Source organism: Lagenorhynchus albirostris, chromosome 13 (genome assembly GCF_949774975.1).
Source record: "Lagenorhynchus albirostris chromosome 13, mLagAlb1.1, whole genome shotgun sequence".
NCBI lineage: Eukaryota > Metazoa > Chordata > Mammalia > Artiodactyla > Delphinidae > Lagenorhynchus > Lagenorhynchus albirostris.
The window spans coordinates 42,498,385-42,525,228 of NC_083107.1; the positions used below are offsets into that span (position 1 = coordinate 42,498,385).

General features: G+C 37.8%; 1 protein-coding gene across 6 annotated transcripts in view; it reads left to right on the forward strand.

The window, feature by feature from the left end:
• EFEMP1 (EGF containing fibulin extracellular matrix protein 1) overlaps positions 1 to 26,542 on the forward strand; it is a 68,423-nt gene extending 41,881 nt beyond the window's left edge. For all 6 annotated transcript variants that reach the window (XM_060169364.1, XM_060169366.1, XM_060169362.1 and 3 more), the window contains 7 exons: positions 9,756 to 9,878; positions 13,788 to 13,907; positions 14,878 to 14,997; positions 16,020 to 16,139; positions 19,836 to 19,959; positions 20,044 to 20,239; positions 25,914 to 26,542. In XM_060169364.1, the coding sequence (XP_060025347.1) occupies positions 9,756 to 9,878; positions 13,788 to 13,907; positions 14,878 to 14,997; positions 16,020 to 16,139; positions 19,836 to 19,959; positions 20,044 to 20,239; positions 25,914 to 26,075 (965 nt within the window). In that variant the 3' untranslated portion in view covers positions 26,076 to 26,542. The remainder of the gene's footprint in view (positions 1 to 9,755; positions 9,879 to 13,787; positions 13,908 to 14,877; positions 14,998 to 16,019; positions 16,140 to 19,835; positions 19,960 to 20,043; positions 20,240 to 25,913) is intronic.
• Positions 26,543 to 26,844: the final 302 nt, after the last annotated feature.

Consider the following 26,844-nt stretch of genomic DNA (forward strand, 5'->3'; position numbering starts at 1 on the left):
TATTTCCAGTGATAGGAACCTCATTATCTCCTAATATATTAAAATGTCCAATGACCACAACATTTTTTTCTTTCACTGAACTAAAATCTGCCTTTCTTTTTACCTGCTTATTCTAGTTCTGCTCTTTGGAAAGACATGGTCAAGATCTTTTCCTCCTTCTCTAAACAGTCTTTCAAAATCCTCAAGTCCACTCTCACAACAGACTAGCTCAGATACAAATCTCATCTTGTAAGTTGAGTACAGTCAGGGGGGTGGGGGGAAAGATAGGATGATGTAAGGAGAGGAGGGACTATAGGCCTTCTTAAGGGTTGGCCTTTTTCCCCACAGGTTTTGATACGTAACATTTTTCATTTTAATTCAGTTTGAAATAGTCCTAAATTTCAATTTTGTTATCTTCTTTAAATCATGAGTTCTTTTGAAGTGTATTTCTTCTTTTCCAAAAGAGAGGGATTTTTTAGTTTTGTCATTGTTGTTGCTGTTTCTATCTTATTTGCATTGTAGTTAGAGAACAAAATCTGTATATTGCAATTTTTGAAGTTTATTTAGACTTGTCTTAAGACCAGAATATAGTCATTTTATTTTAATATTTCCTCAATACTTGAAAAGGTTATGTGTTCTGTACAGTGTTCTGTGTATGTAAGTTCAAAGTTTTTAATCATGTTATTCATATTTTCTATTCATTTCTGAAAATGTAGGTTTATTCTTTTAGTTACTGGGAGAGATATGTTAAAATCTCTTACTGTGTTTATTCATTTTTCCCTTTAGTTTTATCCATTTTTGCTCTATCTATATTGAGGCTATGTGATTAAATGAAGTTAAATTTAGAATTTCTACATTTTCCTGGTGAACTAAACTTTTATCATTACACAGTACTACATTTTATTCTGTAATCTTTTTTCCCTTAAAGCCAACTTTGATATTGCAAAGCCAACTTTCTTTTGGTTAGTGTTTGCATAGCATATTTTCCATCTTTTTTCTTTAATCTACCTGTGTCCTTATATTTAAATCATTTCTCTTGAAGCAACGTATTTGGGTTTTGATTTCGTAATCAACCTGAGAATTTTCAGTTTTTATAAGAGCATTTAATTCACTTACCTTTAAGGTAACTATTGATATGTTTAGGTTTAAACTACCACTTTACTCTCTGCCTTTTTTTTTCATTCTGCACATTTTAGTTTCTTTTTCTTTCCTTTCTTGCTTTCTGTCTAAAATGATGTACTGTTTTGTATTATTCCATTCTCCCCTGTATTAGATTTGCAGTTTTATACTCTTTGCTGTTCTTTTAGTGTTTCCCTAGGGAATACTTTAACATGTACCCTTGACTTATCAAAGTTCAAAATAAATTGGTAGTTTTACCTCTTCCCAGACTATAGAAGGACCTTAAAAAACTTAAACTCCATTTACCTTCCTGCCAACCCATATGCTTTATTCCCATGTATTTTAATTCTAATTTTTTATAAATCACAAAACACCTTACTATTTTTGTTTTATATAATTGGTGTTCATTAAGATTTACCCACATATTTATCCTTTCATTGCTTTTCATTTTGCTGGAATTTTGAATCAGAAAGAGACAAGAAAAAGGAATTTAGTACAAATTTGATGAGTCACACCCCTCACTCCCTTCGTACTACTATCCATTTGGAATTCAGAAAAATATAAGGGCCCTGAGGCATACGGGGAAACATTGTGCAGAAACCTCATAAGTACGATGTAATGAAATGGGCAGGAAAATACACACAAGAATGTAACATTCTCTGAAGGCAAGAGGCACAAAGATACACTTTATTTTCAAAGTCTTAGGCAGTTAATGATTTGGAGAAGTATTGCCAAGTTATACTCAGCAAATTTAGTAGTATGCCTCAATTTAATGGTCACAAAAGCTGTTTATTGTTGAATGAACAACAAGTATAATGTTAATTGGTCTCATACAATTAGGAGGTCACCAGGCCATGCTTGTTATAATTGGCATTGCCACGGCCAGGGGCTTATGTGACCTCAAGTGATGATTGGCCTGATGGAGTAAGCCAGGAATGTGTGTGCTTTGGGCTAGAAAGACTGACTGATCTGACTGTAAGGCCTCAAGGAGGGGGACCAGGAATCAAGCCACAGTGCTCACGGAGGGCATGGAGGACTCAGTTGAATGTTCTCAGTCTCCATCCAGTTCATCAGTCTCCAGGGGTTTGATCTGGAGCTGGGGATAGGAGGGAGGTGGGAGGGGCATGGTGAAGCAGTGGAGCACCAGGAAAACACAATTGAAATATCAACGCAGAGGCATCCCCTAATAAGATGGGATCATAATTCCTCTGAAGGCCATCCAGTTTGAAGTAGATGGCCAGCTTGTATGGGATGGGCTTGAACTTGCATACAGTCTTTAATTCCTGGTACTCAGCCATCCTAGAGCAAAGACTAATGGTGCTGCTTATTTCAAAACACAGTTTTACCTCCACAAGGTTGTAGATTGATGATTGATTGTAATATCATTCCAAATACCAGGGTCATCCTTTCCCAAGCATTTTTTAATGGATAATTAAGTTTAAGAAGAAAGAAGGGAGTTTACCTGGGTATGACATATTCTCAGAGATGCCAGAGAACACTCCTGACAATTAACAATCATTTATCAGTAGAAAATGTCTTTCCCTTAAGATTCTGAAAGCAATAAGCTTCACTTTGCCAGTGTGCAAAAAGAGGGGAAGAATGAGGATTAAGGTCTTTGTGTCCTTGCTTTTCTCTGTTTTAGCCTATGATTGGTCCATTTGGTTTGTGTGTAGTACAGAGGAGTCACGAGTTGATCGTTCATGTTCACCAGTTGGTTTTCTCCCCCACATTCATGAACATTTAATATGAATTCACGAGGTTAGACATGAACTGTATGTCTAACCTCATCCAATCATCTTGCAAACGAACACCACTAGCCACAGAGGAGACTAGGTGAGAGAGGGTCGATGTGCAGTGCAAATCCATCATCACTGCTGGTGAAGCAACTGCAAGTACATGTAGCACGATTTTTCCATACGGGAACAGCGTATTTCAAGGTTCTGTTAGAACACAGTGCAATGTCAAGGACTTCCAGAACACTTGATTCACCACTCTCTAAAACAAAGAAATTAACTATCAGGGAGGCTGATATTTGTTGATTTGGGTGATATTTTTGTTTATCATTTAAAGCACACCAAACTATTAACAATCTGTTTGGCCAGAACAGATAAGAATTTAGAACTATAAATCTACTGCTGGCCATCAACGAAGTCAGTCCTCTTTTGTTACTTAATATCAGTATTTACTTTCTCCTCTAGAACTGCTTAGCTTGGGTGAATTCTAGCTGATAATTTCAGAAGGGTGAAAAGCTAACTAGAACTGGGCATTTTGCCCAGATAAATCTGATTCCAGTACTATGAAAGAAGCAGCAAGGGAAATAGAAAATTTTGACAAAAATTGTTGATAATTGGCTAAGGATTGAGGAGGGAAACAAAAGATTTGGAGAGCTATGAAAGTTATTCTAATGTAGAAGAAAGATGCAAGGGAGGAACCAACGCCCTAAAGATTAACAATCTTCTCTTTAAATTTGAGAAAAATTACGTATTTATATAATATATATAAGAAATTTATATACATATATGACTACAATGAAACTCCTGCTATCCCGAACTCTTAAGAAATAAGCCTTTCTGGAAACCTAAATTGCAGAAGCAAAATAGAAATCTTAAGTTTGAATCTCTGCTCTGTGTGACCTTGGGCAGGTCACTCATCAACCTACATTTCAGTGGCAACTCCTACCTCATCCAAAAATTGTGGATAATGAAACCATTATTCCACAGGGCTGTAACTAGGATTAAATCAGAGGCCTGTAGATCTAATTTCCTAATCAAATAATAGATGTTTAAATACTGTTAAATATTTGCCTATTTTTATGCCAGTTAATTTTAGAATTTTAACAAATTTGTATGTGAAATTATATAAAATATTACACACCTTCTCCTTAATCAGATTTCAATCAACATAATTTAATGTCTTGATTACTCAGGTTATCATTATTAATAGCCATTAATGGATGAGGCAGCGATAAAATAGCAATGCCTCAGCACTTGTTGAAATAGTTGCTACCTTCCAGGATTATACTGAAAAATAAGATTAATATCCAAAATAACTGTAAGATCTTCACCCAATGAGTCCCTTTTATTCAAAAAGTTTCATAGATGAAGTAGAAAGGGTACTTTGCTGGGAACTAATTTATTGTCCTGTCACTAGAGAAAGGAAGAAAGGAAGAGAGAGAGGGAAAGAAGGCAGGCAGGCAGGCAGGCAGGCAGGAAGGTAGGAGGGAGGGGGAGGGAGGGAGGGAGGGAGGGAAGGAAGGAAGGAAGGAAGGAAGGAAGGAAGGAAGGAAGGAAGAAAGGAAGGAAAGGAAAGAAAGGAAGGAAAGAAGAAAGAAAGAGGGAGGGAGGGAGGAAGAAAGGAAGGAAGAGAGAGAGGAAGAAAAAAAAAAAAAGAAAGAAAGAAAGCAGCCAGGAATAAAGTAGCTCATCCTTATAGCAAACATGAATCTTGACCTTTTTTTCCTATTTATGAGATTAAATTAGTATGGTTGGGAAAGACATAAAATAACATTTTAGACCCACACAGATCAAGAAATAGCAGCAACTTGAACTTAACCACTACCTTTTCTTTACCATCAAATAATATTTACAAAGCATGCACAGTGTCCAACTCAGAACTAGTCAAGATATGGTTATTTTACTCTAAGAATTTACGGTCTGGAAACAAAAAGATTTATTTTGAAAATTCTGAACTTTTTGAAATCTGTGCATTATCATTAAGGAAGACAGTCTATTTTACAGATGGAGAAACAGAGAGAAAAAGAATTGATGCCATGGCCCTAGATCACAGAGGCAGTGACAGAATAAAAATAATTATTTTTTATTTTTATTATTCCTATTTCAGTGCATTATCATCAAACACACCATCTGGTCAATGGTGGCTTATTCCAAAGTAGTTCTGAATTATTCCCTAAATGTAAAGCAGCACAAATTAGAAAAGTTTAAGTGGTAATCTAAAGCATTTAAGGTACACAAAGTCTTTGCCCAGGAAAACACAGTGAAGTGACTCCATGTCGTGGTAAGTTATCAAATTATGGAAAGAACATAGCAGAGATTAAAATGTTGCATAAGAGAGAGAAAGCAGCATGAGTCAGGGGTTTGGGAAATATGAGTCAGACTGAAGGGCAGGAGCCAAACACATAGAGAATGTGGGCCTAAGCAGGGACTTAATGGACACGACAGAGATGTGGACACAGTTGCCTCCATTAACTTTGAGAGAAAACCAAACATGCAGTTCCATAGACTGAGGATCATTGTGATAAAGGGGCTAGCAATGAGAGCTGAGCGAAGATCAGCTGGATTATTTAACGCAATGAGGATGCCAAAGTCAGCAAGAGAGGGACCTACAATAGTATAAATCACTAGAAGGGAGAGTGTGGGCACATTTCTGAAAAATGAGGAAATCACCAAATATTGCCATTAGCTATTCTTAATGCATTAGAATGATGAAATGTGAGTTGATTTACGTGTTGTGATATTTTAGGAAGCACATTCTATTATTTTGTACTTTGGTAATGTTTCCATTAGGCTATGTCTACATAGTTCAGAGCTGCTTCCTGTGGTGTGCAATCCAAACTCTAATTGCACCTATAAGGCCTTGAATTTTGCTCATGACTTGAGCTACCATTTTTTGAGCACCTTCAACCAGGCACTGCACCAGACTCCTCATACACAGCACCTCCAGCCGTGCTGATTCCAGCTATCTGCCATTCTTCTCATGCAAACTGCTTTTGTCTTATCAGCGTTTTCTAATGTGATCTCCCTTCTGCCTAGAAATAGCCTCCTATTTCTGCCAATCCATGTACCTTACCTTCTTCAAAATGCAGCTCAAAATTCACCTCCTCAGGCCAGCCTTCCACCTCTGATGCTGCTGTCTTCCTAGCTTTGCACTTCTCCACTCCATTGCTTTACAGCCATTTCCACTTACTGACATCTTGCTGTGTTTCTTACATCTTGCCTGTTACTCAGCCTTGTAAATGTTTAGTTCCATGAGATAAAACACTGATCCTACTTTCTTTAAACTCTAGGCATCAGTTCTTAGCAAACAATCTTGGTTCATTCATCCATTTATTGAACAAATATGTTTTGAAAACCCACCCTGTTTCTTGTACTCTGCAAGGTGCTAGGAATACAGAGAAAAGTAATACATAGTCCCTGTCCTCAAAGAGCTTGGGTTCAGGGCCCAGGGAATATGTTAACTGTCTGCCTAAAGAACCTATTGAGCTTAACTGTCAAGGATAACTTACAGATAGTTTAAAAACAAAACAAAAACGCCTCTCCCCAAAGTACTGTTTCCTAGATTATCAGGAAAACCATAGCTGATGTGAGTAGTTTCCATTATGAATAAAGAATTGCTTTTGCTAATACAGGTATTCCCACCACGGAGGACTTTCATAAACATACCTGGGGGAGCCAGGTCTTCTGGTGCATCTGCATAGAGATGGATATTCTGCTTTGAGTTTCTAACATAGTAGTATATTTTAGTGATTTTCTTATCACATGATATTTAAGACATAGAAATGCATACAAGTAGAAAAGATAAGCATAAAAGAGTTTAACAATGTAAAACAGTTCTTACATGATTTTGTATAGATGTGTGAATAAACAGGATCTCAAATTACAACTTTCAAATTAATAAAACCGCGTTATTTAAATAAACCAATAAATTGATGGCATAATTGAAGATAGTTCCAAGAAATCCAGTCTATCTACACAACCTTCAGCATTAGATAACCTGCTAAGAGCAAAGAGGATAAATATTCTAAACTCGAATTGGAAAAGCCATAAATGAAAATGTAGTCTGTTCATTTACTAGCAGATCCAGCTCAAGGTATAAGATGAAGCATCCATTCAACTCCTTTGGAATAATTTCTTGAAGGGGATTTCATGCAACTGTGTTTTATTGAATTTCAGGGAGGTTTCCCATCTGAAAGAATTAAAACTAAAAGTGAATCCAAGTAAGTAGAAAGTGTATTTAAAATACTACCAGTCAGGGACATCCCTGGTGTTCCAGTGGTAAAGAATCCACCTTCCAATGCAGGGGACAAGGGTTCGATCCCTGGTCAGGGAGCTAAGATCTCACATGCCGCAGGGCAACTAAGCCCACGTGCTACAACTATTGAGCTTGTGCACCTCAACTAGAGAAGCCGTGTGCCGCAAACTGCAGAGCCCATGCACCCTGGAGCCTGCGTGCCACAGCTAGAGAAGAGAAAACCCATACACCGCAACTAGAGAGAAGCCCGAGCACCACAACAAAAGATCCTGTGTGCCGCAACTAAGACCCAATGCAGACAATAAATAAAATATTTTTTTTGTAAAAACAGCTTATTCTATAAAATAAATAAATAAAATAAAATACCACCAGTCAATCCTAGGTGAGGTGAGTCCTGCTGCAGTTTTGTTTGTTTTTGATAGAGAAAGGAAAAGAATATAGTGGCAGTAGAGACAGTGGTATTTTATTTTGTTTTTTTTATTAAATTACTTTAATTCACCTGATAGTTTTATTAAATAATCCTCCTTAGAAGGTAAACAGACCTGGTTCTTAAAAAGGAATAGGTCCAGGGAGCATGGCTTTTATGTTTGAAATCTATTTAATGATATATTAATTCCACTGGAAATGTTAGGCTATTAATCAAAGAGAGAACTAAATGACAAAAAATAATAGGAATGAAATCACATCAGGAATGCGATGGGGTGGAGGCAGTTTGCAGAGGGATGTCTCAGAAAGAAAAGCCACAGTCGCTGGTGAAGCCTCCTTTAGAAAATGTAGCAGCCAGCCTGAGCCCTTGATCTTCTGCCAGCAGGTACCGAGGAAACTTGCCACATCTGAATCTCACATTGCCGTATCTCTCAGTGCTATTATCACTGCAAATGCTGGCAGATGTTCTTGACGTAAAACAATATGAACTCTGCTGTCACTTCTGCATTAGCGGGTCATAAAGCTCTGAAGAAACCCCAGTAGACATGTTTTCATCAAGTGCATACGAGAAAATAGTAAAAGACACAAAAAGGGCAGATAATTTCAAAGCAAGATTGCTGTACCTCTGTATAGTACCTGAAAAGGACAGAGTTGTAATCACCGCTTTGAAAATAATAGTAATAATAATAAAAAATTTCAAAACAAAAATAAAAAATAAAAAAAAATTCACCAAAACTTTAAAACCAGATAATAAGAATTATGTAAGTAGATGCTTTTATAGGTTATTATCCAATAAACAGCCATACATCCCTCGAGTATTCTTTATCTCCCCTCCCTCCTTCTTTTGGAGAGAATCTCTCTTATCATTTCCACACCCAGCTAACTAAAGCCGATATCTGAGGACTACTCTCTTATAACCTGAGCTTCCTACATTATTACACTGGGTGTAATATTACTGGGTGTAATAATGTGCATTTATGTGCACAGTGCAGCAGTTATGTTTGAAAATAAAGAAAGATGAAAGGCAACACACCAGGGGCTACTCTCTGAGCTTCTTAAAGGGAAGGCAGGATTTAAGGAATAAATTCTAATTACTGATGATTCATTTTTGGTACTGATTTTTGCCCCACTATTTCTTCCAAAGCACCTCCATGGGTCTGCCACAGTGATGATCTAAACACCCCTAAACCTTTCTCAGTTTTTATGCAAAATTTGTCATCTAGGAATTACAAATTTTAGATATTTTTTAATGAAGCTTAGAGTCTTCAGTTGTTGAAGAATGCCAAAATTTTATAATCCTTTCATCTGTGCTATTTAAACTCATAATATGAGAGATTTGAATGAATGAAAAGGTGATACGGATAAGGCAAAATTATATTTCACTTATAAATTACTGTAATATGAGAGACACACACAAGTGCCCATCATATTTTGATCGCAAAGAAATTTGTTATAACAAGTTCATATTATGACTGAATACTTTTTACTTTTCTGGAACTACAATCTACCTACTCCTTAAGATACATTTAGTAAACTATTCCAAGAAGTGAAATGCTTTGGGAAAATATGTATTTTAAACTACACCAGCCTATCTCTCCTAGAGGAATGTGATTAAATTGAATCCTTTTTATTTTGAAATTTGCAATGAAAAGTTTATACATTTATGTTGTGCTAAAGTTTACCAAAAAAAAAATAGCAACAGGGAATGCATAATATTAAAGTTTGATTTTTACCTAGTTATTGGGCAGATTTTTAGAGATTAGTTACTAGAAATTACTTCAAATGTCATATATTGGGTGGAAAAGCAAGTATCATACAATTTATTTACATTTTAAAACAATACTGTATGCTCTAATGGGTGCATAACTGTATAATAAAAGTATAAAAAAATCTCAGGGAAGGATTCACACCTACCAGGATGGTAGTAGGTGGGTGGGTAAAGGGATGAGGATGGAGTAAGGCTTTAGGTACATCTCCAGTGTTTCATTTCTTAACAAAACAAAGTGAGCTGAGGCATGCATGGCAGAATGTTAGCATTTGTTAAATCTAAGTGGTACACACTGACATCTATGAAATTACTTTTTGAACAGTTGAAATAATGTATCATTTTAAGCATTTCCAATATAACAGTATTACAGAGTAAAAACCTGGTTTCTTTAAGAAAAGTATGATGGCAAAATGGAGGAACTATCAACATCTTCACAACCGACTCAAACTATTTTTGTGCTGTGTGTCTTTAACAGACATAGATGAGTGCACTGCAGGGACACACAACTGTAGAGCCGACCAAGTGTGCATCAATTTACGAGGTTCCTTCACCTGTCAGTGCCCTCCTGGGTATCAGAAGCGAGGAGAGCAGTGTGTAGGTAAGTACAACAGTGCACTAAGCCAAGTCCTGTCTGGAGCATCTTAACTGTTTAAACCTCAGGCCTTTAAAACAAAGCACTCATCTTTATTTGGAGAATGATAGTGCTTATTTTTTCATTGACTACCAATCCATTTTCCATGTTAACAAGAAAAAAACTAGCCTTAAAGGTTGAGCATATTCTGGGTATCAAAGTTTTGGTTACATGTTAGACTAAGCAAAAGCAGAAATTTGGGGTGTGAATGAGACCACAAAAGCAACCGGGAAAATCATTTTAAATTAGTTATTTGGTACCCTAGCACTAAAACACTGGTGCTATGGGCTTCATTCACTGGTTGTAGCATAGCATAGCTTATAGGGCAAATGGTGAGGTTCAAATCCCAGCTCTACCCCTAACCCACTTTGAGACCTTGGGCAAGTTACTTAAATACTCTGAGTCTCACTCTTTTCCTTTGTACTATGGAGATAATACCAGTCCCTATCTCAGGAGCTCATGTGCAGGAGTGCTTAGAATGGCTCCTCGTTCTGGGTTGTATAGCTGTGTGCCATCGTTATGTAATGAGTTAACAGACTCGTACTAAACATTCTTTACGTGGCAAGTGAGTGCAGTGCTAGGGATGCAACACATGTGCCCTCCTTAAGAGCTCTACTTGAGCTCTCTGAGGACAGGGGCCAGGCCTGGTTTGTGTCATTGTTGTCTCCCCAGTCCCTGAAGAGTGCCCACCAAGTAGGTGCTCAATGCATGCTTTTTGAATGACAGGAAGAACACGATATGGGGAGGCCAACTGGCAAATGAGAAGTAAACTAAAGTGTTCAAGTAAACTAAAGGGTTCAATCTTGAGGCCCAGCACTAGGATGAAACTCTGTAATTGACTCCCTCTGTCCACTGATTTACATACCACCTCTTACCATAAGATCAGTGAAGAGTCCTTATTTTCTCTTAGGAACAGAGGATAATGATGTGGGGACAGGCAACCCAGCACCAATTTTCACCTGAGAATGTGAGCTCTTGGTGTCAGGATGTCAACACTGAGCTCCTTATGGGCCCTGGCCCTGTTCTCCTGCCATGGGGTTGTGCATAGGTGCTGGGGCTAGCGCCCAGCCTCTGAGGAAGGACCAGGGCTTGCACTGACTGAAGCTGTGACTTAAGAGAAAATTGTGTGGAAAACTCCACAGGCACCAAAATTTTGCCCACTGTATTCGTCAGGAAAATAAACAATTGAGGGTATAAAAAGTATAGAAAAAGAAAAAACCCAGCCTACTATGGGAAGAATCAAAGCAAACGGAACTTATGGTTAGAGCCCTTTATGGTATGGCAGGAGATGTCCTTAAATTCAGATCTAGGACTTCCCTGGTGGTCCAGTGGTTAAGACTCCATGCTTCCACTGCAGGGGGTGCAGGTTCGATCCCTGGTCATCCCTGGTAGGGGAAATAAGATCCCACACGCCACGTGGTGCCACCAAGAATTAAAAAAAAAAAAATTCTGATCTAATCATGTGGCTTCCTCACTGTTCCCCTCACCCATAGAACCAACACTACATTCCTCAACCGAGCATATAAGGTCTTCCTCTATCTAGCCCTTGCCCAGCTCTATTGTATCAACACTCCTCTCCTGCCAAAATAATTACAACACTCCAGCTTTGTCCCACTAGTTACAGTTCCCCAATACATCACACAGTGTCACACTTCAGTGCCTCTACCAGAGACATGCAGTCCTAACAAACTCCCGTTCAACTCTCAAATTCTAGCTCAAGGTAACTTCCTCCGGGAGGTCTTCCATGATATAACCAAATATAATTAGTCACTCCCCTCTCTCTGCCAGTAATTCTCAAACTCTGATGTATCCTTTGTAAATTTCCAACCTGTTATAGATCAATACTTATGTAGAGTACAGTAAGAATGTTGCAGTAACACCAAATTGTTATTCCTAAACACTTGCTCCCAATTTCTGTACTTATTCATTGCAGACTGGTCAAAATGGTCCGTGGACCCGTAGTGGTCAGCAGGACACACTTTGAGTAGAATGGTGCTCCCTCTCTCCCTTGTACACTTTTCTATTTTGATCTTATAATTCCATGCATTAATTTGTTTTCACGCCTGTTTTCCATACAAGACAGGGGTAGAATATATGTATATGATTATCATCGTTATAAACCTACATTACAAAACACAATGAAAGCAAATAACAATGGTTCAATGAATGTTTACTGGCAGAGAAGACATGCATTATTTGTTCATCAAACATTTAGTGAGGGCTGACTGTGTGCCACGTTCTAGGTATTGGGCCATCATAGTATACAAACAGATTTTACAGAATCGCAGCCCACGGAACTATTAGAAAGTACCACTTACATAATTTAGCTGTTGATATTGGCACCTGGCTGTAACACTAGGTACTAGGAAGAACCGTGCTAAAATTACTTTTAATTAGTATGAACTTTCCATTCATTCAGCTAATGTTTATTGAGCACCTACTATGCCAGACCCTGTTCCAGGTATTAAGCACACAACAGTGAACAGACAAAAGATACTTTACCTCTACCTCAAGAGGAGGAAATCTGCCTTGCATTATAGGGAGGGACACAGACAAGAAGCAAATAAACACATAATACAATGTCAAGGAGTGTCACTGGCTACAAAGAAATATAAAGCAGGTTAAGGGGGTAGATGGGGAAGAAGTTATTTTATATGGATGGACAGAGATGGCCTCCCTGAGGTGACAATTAGATCAGACACCTAAATAAATTAGGAGGGAAGCCATGTGAACATCATTACTGTTTATTTCAATATTCAAGTTAAATCAAATATATTTTGCAGCTTATTCATAATAGCTCCCTTTTTTTTTTTTTGCCTGTTTTGTGCAAGGAATTTCACCTAAACCATCTCATGTAAGCCTCCCAACAATCCTGCCACATTGCTGATTATTACTCACAGAAGAGGAAATGGAAGCTCTGAGAGGTTAAGACCAAGCTAGTAAATGCCAGAATGAAGATTCAAACTCAGATTACCTTGCAGCCATTTGAGCACACTGCCTTCCACACTTTTAGTTATTAAAGTACTGGAAGGGTTCAGCGTAAAGTTTTGTTTTGTTTCATTTTTTCCATGAGATAGTCACTCCATAGTATTACAGTGATTGTGCATAATTGTTATTTTTAATTACACATGCCATATTGGAGTTGTCACAAAGTGTAGAATCATCAATTAATGGAATTCTATTATGCTTCTAAAATAGTAATCTTACTTTGCAAGTTCTCAATTGAGCATTTTATAGTTGGAAATATTTATACGAGAAGGACACAGGCTGGAACACATCATCAATGTGTCAGAAGGGCACTCTCAAGAAGTAACTTGTTTAGTGTCCCATTCCTTCCATAGCGTTCTTTCACATGATTCTCACAGAAACTTCATAAGATACACATGCAGCATTACTATTCACATTTTACAGAAGAAAAAACCTAGATACTGAACATTTAAGTGACTTTGCCAAGGTCACCAGCTGAGCAACAGCACGTACCTCCTTTTATTAGTTTTACGCTACATCACTCAATTCTTCTGTAGTTCTTTTCTACTTCTATCATTATAAATAAGCTTTTAGATTCCCAGCCTGACATTCTCACTTATATGTGAAATAGTTTTAATTACTTTTCCCTCTTTAAGTCTCAACCAACCCAACCAGGTTTATGAAGTCTTTGTTCTTAACATCTCATTTAACTGCAGAGGGTAGACCAAAGTGTATTTAAAGCACAGATACTCTAATTTTTTAAAAAGAAAAATAATTACTTTTAAAAGGATGTCTCTAGATAGGTTTTCCAGATAATGCTCTGCTGAGAACTTGAGATTAAACAGCTCAATAACAGTAATTTGGATAGTCAATAATTTGGTTCTCTTTGTGTTACACTTGATAACCTAGATATAGACGAATGTACCATCCCTCCATATTGCCACCAAAGATGCGTGAACACGCCAGGATCATTTTATTGCCAGTGCAGTCCTGGGTTTCAATTGGCAGCAAACAACTATACCTGCGTAGGTAAGACTTCTGGAAACAGTCATCCTGACTGATTTCTGTCTTCCCAAGCCACACTGAAGTATTTCCAGTTTTCTATGTTCTTGAGTAAACTGGTTTCCATCAACTTCCCTGCATAAAGCTGAAAAGACAGTAACCAATCTGGTTTTTTAAAACACATCAAGATGTGAATGGAAAAAAATTTTAACCTTGGTTTTAGTTCTCTTCTGTGAGTGTATCAAAAAAAAATTTTTAACTACAGATCAATTGATATACACACACCAATTAGTCAAGAGTGTGTGATATAAACACTGAAGGTGCCAAAGGGGTTACTGCAAGTTCAAATACATAAACTTTCTGCTGAAAGTGCATCTGATTTTTACATGCTTCTTCTGCCCTTTCAGAATGCAATGTCACGGCACACAATTTTAAGATTGGCATGACATGGAAAGAATCTAGTGCAGGAAAAATGCCTTTTCACAATATTTTCAGTGCCTTAGAGCATTGCAAAACTCTGTATGGGTCTCAAAGGCTTATGTTATAATTGTAATGGAATTTAACAGGACCCATTTAAAAAGTACTAAATAGCACAGATAAATCTTCACTACAGCATGCTGAGAGACCGTATTAGTATGTGTCTTATATCAATTATTTATAGACTTGGCATTTTGCATCTGAACAATACAAGAAAATAGATACTGGAATGTATGTTTATTAGAATCATTAAATTCTTTTGGAAAGATTCATCAAACACCAAACTAACTGTCATTCCCAGAAAAAAAAATATTCTGGTATTTTTAAAAGAAGTATATGACAGATGTTTGAAGTTGTTCCAACAAATATGAAACCTGAATGGATGTTCTCCAGTGAGCTTCTGCAGAGCAAAGAATCCAGCTAGGGAATTACTCACTTATCATCGGATGACATAGGTACAAAAGAGCAAGGCTATGTTTAAAGACATAGATATATAAATGTGTATAACCTTGCCTTTCAGACATAAATGAATGTGATGCCAGCAATCAATGTGCTCAGCAATGCTACAACATTCTTGGTTCATTCATCTGTCAGTGCAATCAAGGATATGAGCTAAGCAGTGACAGGCTCAATTGTGAAGGTAAAATATTGTCCAAATAATTAGTAATCATGGTCCACTTCCTGTGATTGCTGTTGCTTTAATCCAAGTGTATACCTGTTTATGAAAGCAAATTTTTATCCATGGAAATTCTGTTCTAAAATCCAGTTAATTTAGTTCAATTATAACATTGACTTTTTAGTATGTTTTCAAAAGAAAGGAGAAGAAACAAAATAATTGAAATATTAGATGTAGGCTGGGTCTGATAATTAGCAAGGGTGCTCTAGGGTCTTGTTTCTCAAGTGTGATGCAACGGCTAGCAGCAGTGGCACCTCCTGGGAGCCTGTGAGAATTGTAGAATCTCAGGCCCCAGCCCAGACTACTGAGTCAGATTCTGCATCTAATGAGAACTCCAGGTGACTGGCATGCATGTTTAAGTTCAAAAATGGCTGATTGCATGTCAAGAACATTAGAAGAGAAACCAGGAGACCTGGCCCCTAGTCATGCCTGCCACTGTGTAATTCAAAAGGCATAAGACATCCTGAAGGGGATGCCATTGATACTTCATGCTCCCGACTTCCTCACAAACGCTCCCACCTTTTCTTGGGACAGCACCATTGAGAAATGCAAAGCATTCTGCCAGGGCATCACCTCTAGAAGCTAGCACAGGGATGGAACTTGGAGTTCAAAACTCAGATGAACTTGGGAGCAGAGCCACCCAATTTCTGAGAAGGCAAATATGAATCTGCATCACTGGGTGGGTCTGCCAAGCACAACATGAAGATCATCAACCACAAGCCAATTCATTCAGTCTGCTCAGCTAGTATGGTTAGTTCCAGGATTTGCCAAACTGTCAGCAATAAGTGAGTAAAACTGATGGTAAGAAAAACTCTCTGTGCTGTGAAGCTCTATGGGAAATGAGCTGATATTGTTAGAATTTGCACTTGAGCTTCTTATAAAGTATTGTATTTCTGTTTCAGAGTATGAAGTGTTAAAAAAAAATTACCAAAATAGTGACATATAAGTTTTCAACTCTGTCTTATTGCTCTTGTCTGGTTCAACAGACATTGATGAATGCAGAACCTCGAGCTACCTGTGTCAATATCAATGTGTCAATGAGCCTGGGAAATTCTCTTGTATGTGCCCCCAGGGATACCAAGTGGTGAGAAGTAGAACATGTCAGGGTAAGTTTATTGTTTTTATATCTGTTAAGTTTTAACCAGGAAAAGCAGGGAGGAAGTTGTAGGATTCTCTATCACAGACTTTCATTTTTTACAATTTGAGCTCTTTTATTTCCCCTGTTGATCATGAGACATGCCCATCTCATAAAGAGGATATTCAGTGTTAACTCTCTTTGAAATTTAAAGCAATCATTTTTCTTTCTTAAAATAAATAATTTTAATAAAATATTGGTATGCCTTCTATATAGCCTACATAATCCCTATGATATATATCCTCTAATCATCCACCAGAAAAGATTCAATTATTAAAATATTTCACCATGAGTTTCAGTGTAGAGCATAAGCTTAATGTGTGGTTAGGTGCACCTCAAACTGATCTGAATTCTCTAAAACACCAGGATTATAAATTGGATAGTAATTTAAGTGTTGAGAAAATCAGCTTCATGTGTATTAAAAAGTACTTGAATACTTCAGGAAAAAAAACTATTAATCCAAAAATAGCTAATGTCTTCGGGTCCAGTTTTAAAATAAATGTTCAGGTGATTTTCACAGCTACATGTAGGTGGAAGAAGTGGCTCTTTACATGGTATGATTTCAGAGTCTCTTTGAAAGACTTGAAAATGTGCACCCTCTCCTCCCTACCTCCTGCATGTAGCTTAAAATTTCTTTAACAGGCAAAAGACTATTCAGGTAAAACTAAAACTAGATAATCCAGGAAAAATTGGTACAAACACAGGTTTACATAAAGCAGTGAGAGAGTGAAAAAAAAAAAAGACTGAACTTGAAGACACAAAATCTGTTTGAGAACTAGCTGTATGGCATTCTATCTATACAATTTGAACAAATTATCAAACTTCTCTGAGCCTCAACTTTCTCATTTGGAAAAGGGAGTTGAGGGAATGAAATGGAATAACATACAGAAAAATTATTTATAAACTATAAAGACTGTAAAGTTCAAGATGTTTTTATGAAATTTACCCAGCAATATAAATGACTAGTAGCAAATCTTCTTTAGAAGAAGGGCAGTAAAATATTAAGAAAGGAAAAGATCAAGGAAAGGAGAGACTCAGGATTCTCAGTCTATATCATGATTTTACAGGGAAATATTAATTCACAGGAACATCCATGACCTGAGATTTTATAGTGTGCATGTGATCATTCAACTAGAATCCAACCACTAAATATGAGCATAATCAGAATGTAGTTCATTGCACAATAAACATCTTTCTACCCCTTTCCACGTTACTAGAGACTCTGTAATGTTAATTGTGGAGAAACATTGCATTCCAATGGTTTTACTTTCTGAACCCTAATTGAGACTTTTAACATGAATATTACATGCAGGAAAATGTTAGCCAGTGGGATTCCTTAACCAATTTCCCTGGAGTCCTGAAACAAATGTCTATGTGTTTCTGATCATAAATGGATTTGACACCCAGCAAAAGACAGAAACAAGTTAACATTCAGTGGAATCTTACCAGCCTACTCTATTTATATCTGTTATAACGAAAGGTGAAAATGCAATGGAATTGCAAATAGGAGATTCATTAGAGTTATATCTTGAAGAATGTTTGGTTAAACCAAAACATTTTTTGTGAAAGAGACTTACCATTCTTTTAGGGTGCAAAACAATTGGTTTCCCCCACTGAAACCATTCCTTCCCAACTCTGTCCACAGATTAAAGTAAAACCAAAAGAGTCTGGATTCTTACCTTCCCCAAAAAGGTTTATTTTGGGGATGAAATAAGACATTTCCACAGTCTTGGAAAAATTAAAACTCTATGTGTGTGTGGTGGCAGGTTGTGGGGAGGGGAGAGGGACAGTGGGGAAGGAGAGAAACAGAGAGAGAATACACAGATACACAGACACACATTCATCAAATATTTTAATACTATTAATCATTTCTGAAAAACCTTCCAAAATGATTAAGGAGTTGATTAAGCTAGGCTCTAAATTACTGGAAGCAATAAATAAAATTATCACATAAAGTTTCCTTTTGCTGCTGTTGAACTCCATATAACAAACCAGTCTTCACTTTCCCTGTAGCTAAACAGCATCTTTATTTTTCAAAAAAGTGAAAAATATTGAAAGGACAAGTCAGTTGTGATTTCTTCTGAGGAATCTAAGTTCTTTCTTTAGCCATAGCCAGTCCAAAAGAAGATACTTTTTGTAACTGACTCTTGGAAACTGCATAGCTTTTCCAGTCTCCTCTTGGGTTCCAGATAGCTTTTGCCAGTTTGGAAGCTAAAAGAAATTTTTTTCTCCAAAGACAAGGAATGGAATTATTCTCATTTAGAGGATGCAATACCTTGCAGTGGAGAGATGCCTGTCACTAACTATATGAACTTGGGTCAGCCACTTAACCCTTATTTGTTTTCCCTTCATGCCAAATAAAGATAATATATTTCTCACCATCTCCATATGGTTTGTGTGAAGAGCAACTTGGTTCAATTTAATATTTCTTAAAATCCAGGTGCCCCCAGTGCACTCATGCTAGGTGATAAAGGGATAGAAAGATGTGCACAATAGCCTTTGCCCTCCAGGAGCTTACAAGCTAATAGAAGGATTAAGACAAACATGCAGATTTCAATAATGCAAAGCAAAAAGCAATAAAGGCCCCAGAAAAGGAACATGAGATATTAGAATTCAGAGAGAAGAAAGAGATCATATCCCAGCAACTAGGCCATGACTACCTGTAAATTAATGAATGAAAATATCTGATTATGGGGAAGGAATGACTCAGAAAAGGCTTATATTGGATAAAATCTAATCACTATTCCAATGTAAAGGGAGACAAACATACATAGGGATATGGATATTAATATAATTTTCATTGTCGTAAATGTAATGGTTCTCTAGCATTGTAAACTCTTCTCTCAGATGTCATCTGGGAACTCCTAATTCCCAAATCTAAATTCAGTCTTTGTCCATCCTGGCCTTCCCACAACCCTCCTTCCAGGGACCCTCTCTAGCTCTGACCTCCTTGCACTGCTTTTTCCTGGGTTGCCTCTCACCGCTGACACTGACAGTCCCTTCCTTAATTCCCCTTCTTCCCCATGTTCTTTAAATAGCCATGCTCTACATGGTAGGATACTTCATAGCTTCCCTTCTTTTACTGTGAACAGCTTCCTATGGACAGTGTAATCCACTCCCAGAACATTAACTATCCAGCAGCATGCTACAGCTTACTGCAACCACATACCAGCCTTTCCCTCTCTCCCAAGCTTCTGAGCCTGGCAATAAACTTCCATCTCCATAGTTTTTGTTTGCTGCTTTCTCAGCCTGGAAGGCCCTCCCCACTGCAATCTGAAAATCCCATCTAACCACCACCCTTTTCAAGGCCAAGGTGAGAGGCCTCCTCCTTTTTTCAGCTTTCCTTAATTCCCCAGAGGGCAAGAAATAGTATCTTTCATTTTTATTTAAGCAAAGTCAATGGAAAGCATTTGGCTTTGAATTCAACAGATGAACAATAGGTGCTTGATAAAATACCATGAAATGACACATATTAATCTGTAGAGAATGGCTCCACTACATCTGTCATGAATTAATGCAATGAACCCAGGTCCCACCAAGTCTTGTGTCTAAAAGCAAATTAAACACAGTCCAGATTCTTATACACCTCCTTCCAGTGGCAAACTGGAATCTGCCACTTACGCAATTTACTTATATCAGTAAACTCTTTGACTCTACATCTCTACAGATATAAATGAGTGTGAGACCACAAATGAATGTCGGGAAGATGAAATGTGTTGGAATTATCATGGCGGCTTCCGTTGTTACCCACGAAATCCTTGTCAAGATCCTTATGTTCTAACATCAGAGAAGTAAGAAAAATCAGAACTTTTGAAACTGAGAATCTTTTGGTTTTACCAAGCCTAACTGGTGAATACTTTTGTTTGTCTCTGCAGCCGATGTGTTTGCCCAGTCTCAAATGCGCTGTGCCGAGAACTTCCCCAATCCATAGTCCACAAATACATGAGCATCCGATCTGATAGGTCTGTGCCATCTGACATCTTCCAGATACAGGCCACAACCATTTATCCCAACACTATCAATACTTTTCGGATTAAATCTGGAAATGAAAATAGAGAGTTCTACCTAAGAGTAAGTATCCTGAGGGCAGCCTTAGCTGTTGAGAAAGTTCCAAGTTTGTTGTTGTTGTTTGGTAGTAATTCACATAGAAAGAAAGCTAACATTTAAAGAGTTTTTTATGTGCAGGCATTGTGTAAGCCCTTCCAGTGTGCATTATCTCATTTAATCCTCTTGGTAATGCTTGGTCAGATTAATATTTATCTCCATATTTTACAGAAAAGAAAAGTAAGACTCAGGGAGATGAAGTAGCTTCTCTAAAGTCACTCAGATAAAAGTTGCACACTCTAACAGAGTTGTGTGTGACCACCAAAACACAAGCCTACACACACACACACACACACACACACACACACACACACACACCTACCTCAAATAGATACCACAAATCAGTGATAGCTATTTAATTGTACATAGAAAAAATAATTCCTGGAGAGCTTTTCAAAAACGCTGGATTCCTTATTGTTACATTCGCAAGATTATTTACATCTGCACCAAAACTAACACCCAGAAGTATCTGAGAAGTGACCCCAACTCCCCACCCCCCCGCACCATGTGTACAACAGATAGTTGTACCATTCTTGCAAATTTCCAGGCAGGCAATGTGAGGTGAGGTCACGTTTATGTTTTCCCTTTCTTTCATTGCCTATATGAAATCTTTCTCTGAATTCTGCCATTTCTCTCTCCACAGTGTCCCCTGGGTTATCTTTGTTTCCTTGTGTCTCTGCTTCTCTTCCTTTAAACTGGCTCTTAGCACCTCTCTAATCCCTCCAAGGGCTTCCCAGCAAATCTCCCTGACTCCAGTGCCTCAGCCTTCCAGTCCCCCCTGCAAAATCTTAGCAAGTTCATTTTAGGTTAAAATTCCGACATATTTCAAATACGGCTCACCACTTCATGTGAAAATGATGGCACCCCACCAAGCAGTTTGCAGGGTTACGGTAAGTCTTTCACGCTAAGGATGTTATTCATCCAGTTCCAATTTTCTCAAAACTCCTTTGGGCACTCTTCATTTTTAATCAGATTTTAAGGTCAATATTTCATTTTGAGAATATGAAAAGTAAATTGGGAAATTCATCCTCGTGGTAAAGTTTACAGATTTTTAATGTTTACTCGTTTATCCTGTTCTTTGATATATTAAGTTCCTTTCCAGCTCCAGAATTATGTGACTCTGTTTCTTTGCCAGTAAATTAGAAATGATTAATCTCTCATGACCAACTTCTGAAGAGAAAAACCCAACCCAAAATACAATCTATTACTATTCTTTTTTCTAATAACTAAAAATAAACTTCTTTAACATTTGATGTTTAAATTTGAGATATACTAGATATCTGTAAGAAGTTTACTCTAAATGAATTTCACACAGTTCAGATAATAACAATTTAATAATTTTAACCCAAAGAAATAACATTATTTGTAACCCATGGCAGTAAAATAGGTTCATCTCAAAATCATCTTTAAAAATAATTTTCCATTTTGAATTCTTAGCCATAATTTAAGAAAATAAAATTTCTTAGCAGAATCAACAAAGAGTTAAGCAAAGTACCTGTATGGTTTTTTTTTTGCAATAAACATGGCAATTTTAAAGTTTTATGATTCATATCAGTGAACTTATTGACTTGATATTTTCAGATATAAATACAGTGTTTTTCTCAAGTAAAATCCTTTTTTATGAATGATATAAAACATTGCCAATTTTGATAATCCCAGAATTAAATACTACTATTTGAAACCAAAAAAGCATTTAAAATAGGAAGATATTTCAAGACTATTTATTATCACATAATTCAAAAAATAGTTGTATCAAATCCCACAAAATTTTTCCACTGAAATTCCACTTGCGCAGAGGGCATTTAATCATAAGACTCCATCAGCAGGCCTTAATTAAGCATCTATTATATACTCAGCTTCATGCTAGGTGCATGTAATACACAGTTCCTTACTTCAAAGAGCTTTAAATATTACTTTGTGGCATAGTTAACATCTATGAAAAAAGCACAGGACAAATTTGTGTTTAACTCCATGCTCCAAGACATCAAAGAATTAACGTGGGCTGCAATAGTCAAAGAATGTTTATTGAGAAACATGAGGCTGGACCTTATCCTTGAAAGGATCTGTGGGATATAGGATTTTATTTATATTCCTTTTGGGACAATACTGAGAAAATCTTCTTCCCTAGAAAAGGGAACATATTAGAAAGAAGTAATACATGAAATTAAAGGTAGAATACCATCCTCCACCCACACTGACCAATATCTATCCTTCCTTACTGAGACTTATTTTTCTTCACAGCCCTTATCACCACCTTGCATAGTATTTATTTGTCTGTGTCACCTACTACCTACTAGAGTGTGAGTGTAATAAACAGAGACATTACCTGTCTGTTCACTCTTGTATGCACAGCACATAGAATGAATGGTACCTGGCACATTGCAGGTGCTCAAAAAATATTTTTAAATGAATACATTAATTCAATCAACATCTTCAAGGTATCACTGTTACCTATAAGAGGCAAGCACCATGCTAGGTTCTCGAGACATAGCAGTGAATAAAACCAAGCCAATTCCTGCCACAGTGGGGCTTATAGTTGAGACATCAAACAAGTGTTCACAAGTATGCTGAGAGTTACAACTGAGCACTGCAGATTGTTCATGAGTACACCACAAGTTAACCCCTAACCAAGGCAGCAGTGGTCTGGGAGATTCCTGGAAGAAGTAGATTTAAGCTGAAGACTAGCAACAAAAGACTAGCAAATGGAAGGAATAAAAAGCAGACAAGTTGATCTGGAACTCCAGGTGCTACAGGCAGAGTGGCTTGAGAGGGACCTGGAGAGATGAGCAGGGCCTAGATTACACAATGCCTGACAGACCATACTAAGGGTTTCAAGTAGAGGAGTTGCTATCAGAGTCTCATGTTAAAAATGATACCTGGCTGCACTGTAGAGCCTGGATTGGAGTGGGGCAAGAATGGAAATGGAGAGACCAATCAGTAGCTCAAAAGATGGGGGACTAGTGTGGTAGCCAGTGAATCCAAAAGAAGTGGACAGATTTATGAAGATATAGGAGGAAGGACATAGCTTGGTAACCCATTTGCTATGGGGAGGTGGAGGAGAAGGAAGCGTCAAGGATAACCTCCAAGTTTCTGTCTTGAGCACAGTAAATGGTGGTACCATTTACTGAGATAAGGAAGAAGGAGCCAGTGGAGAGAGGAAGGTGAGGAGTTCAGTTTGGACATATTGAGTCCTGGTCACCATGAGACATCCAAGTAAAGATGAGTAGAGAATTGGATACGTGGGCTTGGAATTCATAATATAGACTTTTAAGTCACTGGCAGATATGTGATAATTGAAGCCATGGCTATGGATGAGATCACTCAGGCAGAGTATGTAGGAAGTAGGTGAGATCACTCAGATCTGGGCACTATTATAGTCATCCATTACCTCAGCCTACAGTTCTCTGGCCATCTCATCCCCCATGACCTTCAGCTTCATGTCACCCTGCCACCACCCCATGGCCACATGCTGGGCTTTGTTATCATGCAGAACAGTTCCACATCATCATCTTAGTCTCAGGTGACCCCCTCAGTGACTGATTCTCTTTCCTCTTTTTCATGCCCTCACTCCCACTCTATCTGCTCTTCACCCTCACAGTGATACTAATCCTCTGACCCCTCACCCACCATTTTCTTCCACTCCATCAACTTCTTGGTGGACCCTTGAACTACTCTGTCACCAACACCTCAATTCCCTGTCCAACAACTCTAGATCAATTACGTAATCCACATCTATTTTCACACCCAGCTTGTCAGCACAGATTGGTAATACTATAAATCTCCAACTTCAGATGTGTCCTCAACAATCCTATTACTTTCTTTTATTTCTTCTCTTCAGCCACTGATCGCAAATGTCCCCATATTCTTTAAGTTCTTATACCCTTCATTTTCAGTAGGTGACCTCATCTCCTACTCTTCTGAAACCACTGAAACCAACAGGCATAAATTACTTGAACTTCCCATCCCATCCCTTGCAAACTTAAGTCCATGTGTTCCCCTTCTAACCTTCTCCTTTAAATTTTCTAAAGACAAGGTTTCACTTCTATCAATCAAGGCCAACCCACCACCTGTATTCTTCACTCCATTTCCTCTGGAACCTTGTTCTATCAAACTCTAATATACCTCCTACATATTTAACTTGTTTTCCCTCTAGATGTTGCCTCCTCTCTCTCTTCTCCCTTCCTAGCCAAGGTTCTTAAAGCACAGTCTGTAATCACAGTCTCTATTTTCTTATTTCCTAGTTACACTTATGTCTTCTATTCCCACTACCCTGCTGAAATTGCTCTGGAAAAAAGCCACCAACAGCATCCATACTGCTATATTCAGAGGCATTTTTCAGTTCCAGTCACCCTCCTCCTCCCCTGCTGTATTGAACACTGCTTGCCATTCATCTGTTTACCACTTAATTATCTATTTCTTCTCAGCTTCCTTCAATAGCTTCTCTTCTGCCCATTCCTTAAATGTTAGCCTCTCACAGACCCAGTCTTATCACATATACGTTCTCTTCCTTGGTTTAATGTCCATCTGTTGACGTGACTGCTAAATCCTAATCCACTGTTTCTATCCCTGCTCTCCTCTTGGCATTCAGATTCACACATCTACCTGCCTGCCTGTCCAAACTCATCTCCCTGCGCTCTCCAGCACCCATCGTATTGTTCATCAAAGTGAAACTGCATCCAGTTCTCCAGAACATCCTTCTTTACAAAACTCCCACTTATTCTGGGTGACTGTCCTCAGGCATTCAAAGGCCTTCCCTCAATGCTTCAGGGTCCCTCTGTTTTTCTCTGTGAATACACACCTCTGTGTATCTTCATATATACCCTGCATATCCCTGTATATCTTAGCATTTGCCATATTCTATTGAAATTAACTACTTACATGCCTCTTCACCTACTAGAATGTAGACATATCCACAATGTTGAGAACTGAAAGATGACAAATTTGTTTATCAGTTCAAAAAATTATCAGATTCTCACATGAACTCCTGTCTCTATAAAGGCTAGAACTACTCAATAAAAGTGAAGAGAAACATTAACAGAGAGGGATGAGTAGAAAACAAAGAACTATCAAAAGAAAGCAGGTCCCTGTATCTGGAACTAATGACTATGTGTGGATAAGGGATAAGATCCAGAAGGATTAGAACCAAGAAGGGACTAAGTAATGACTTTAATCCTACCTCAAAATTCTTCACTTGGGCTTCCCTGGTGGCACAGTGGTTAAGAATCCGCCTGCCAATGCAGGGGACATGGGTTGGAGCCCCGGTCCCGGAAGATCCCGCATGCTGCGGAGCAACTAAGCCTGTGCACCACAACTACTGAGCCTGCGCTCTAGAGGCCGTGAGCCACAACTACTGAGCCCGCGTGCCACAACTACTGAAGCCCACACACCTAGAGCCCATGCTCCACAACAAGAGAAGCCACTGCAATGAGAAGCCTGCGCACGGCAACGAAAGAGTAGCCCCCACTCGCCACAGCTAGAGAAAGCCCACACGCAGCAATGAAGACCCAACGCAGCCAAAAATAAATAAATAAATTTTAAAAAATTCTTCCCCTAATTCTTATAGGAAGTGTATTCACAAATAATAGAAACTGCAATACAAGAAAAATTATTCTCTCACTCCCTCTTTTTTCTTTTATTTTAGCAAACAAGTCCTGTAAGTGCAATGCTTGTGCTGGTGAAGTCGCTATCAGGACCAAGAGAATATATAGTGGACCTGGAGATGCTGACAGTCAACAGTATGGGAACCTTCCGCACCAGCTCAGTGTTAAGACTGACAATAATAGTGGGACCATTTTCATTTTAGTCTTTTAAAAGAGTCCACTATAGGCATTTAAATCAGCCAAAGAATATTGTTATCTTAAAGCACTATTTTATTTATAGACATATCTAGTACATCTACATCTATATACTGTACACTCACCAATAATTCAAACAATTACACCATGGTATAAAGTGGGCATTTAATCTGTAAAGATTCAAAGTTTGTCTTTATTACTGTATGTAAATTAGACATTAATCCACTAAACTGGTCTTCTTCAAGAGAGCTAAGCATACTCTTTCCGGTGAAACTTGGATTCTTTTCTGTAAAAGTGGGACCAAGCAATGATTGTCTTCTGTGGTGCTTGAGGAAACTTACTATAGCTCCACTGATAGTCTCATAAGGAGGCAGCCATCATAACATTGAACAGCATGCAAGTTCAAGAATGAGTTTTTTAACTGCTTGTAAGAAAATCGAAAAAGTCAATAAAGATATATTTCTTTAGAAAATGAGGATCTATCATACTTGTGTTGGTTTTTATTTTCATGATCAGTCTAAATGTAGTTGTTTATTACATAGTAGTAAATCATTATCACATAGTATAGTGGTTTCTATAAGATATTTTAAATTTTGTCAGAAATTTTTGTTATGAATGTAAAAAAGCACAATAATCAAAATTCCCCAAATGAATAAGATATCCCCTAGAAAATCATTATATTGAGAAATCTATGGGGAGGAGGTGAGAAACAAATTCTTTCTAAACCACTTTGGAGTTGACCTGAAGAAGCAAACTCGGTTTACTAGTCAGTTTGAG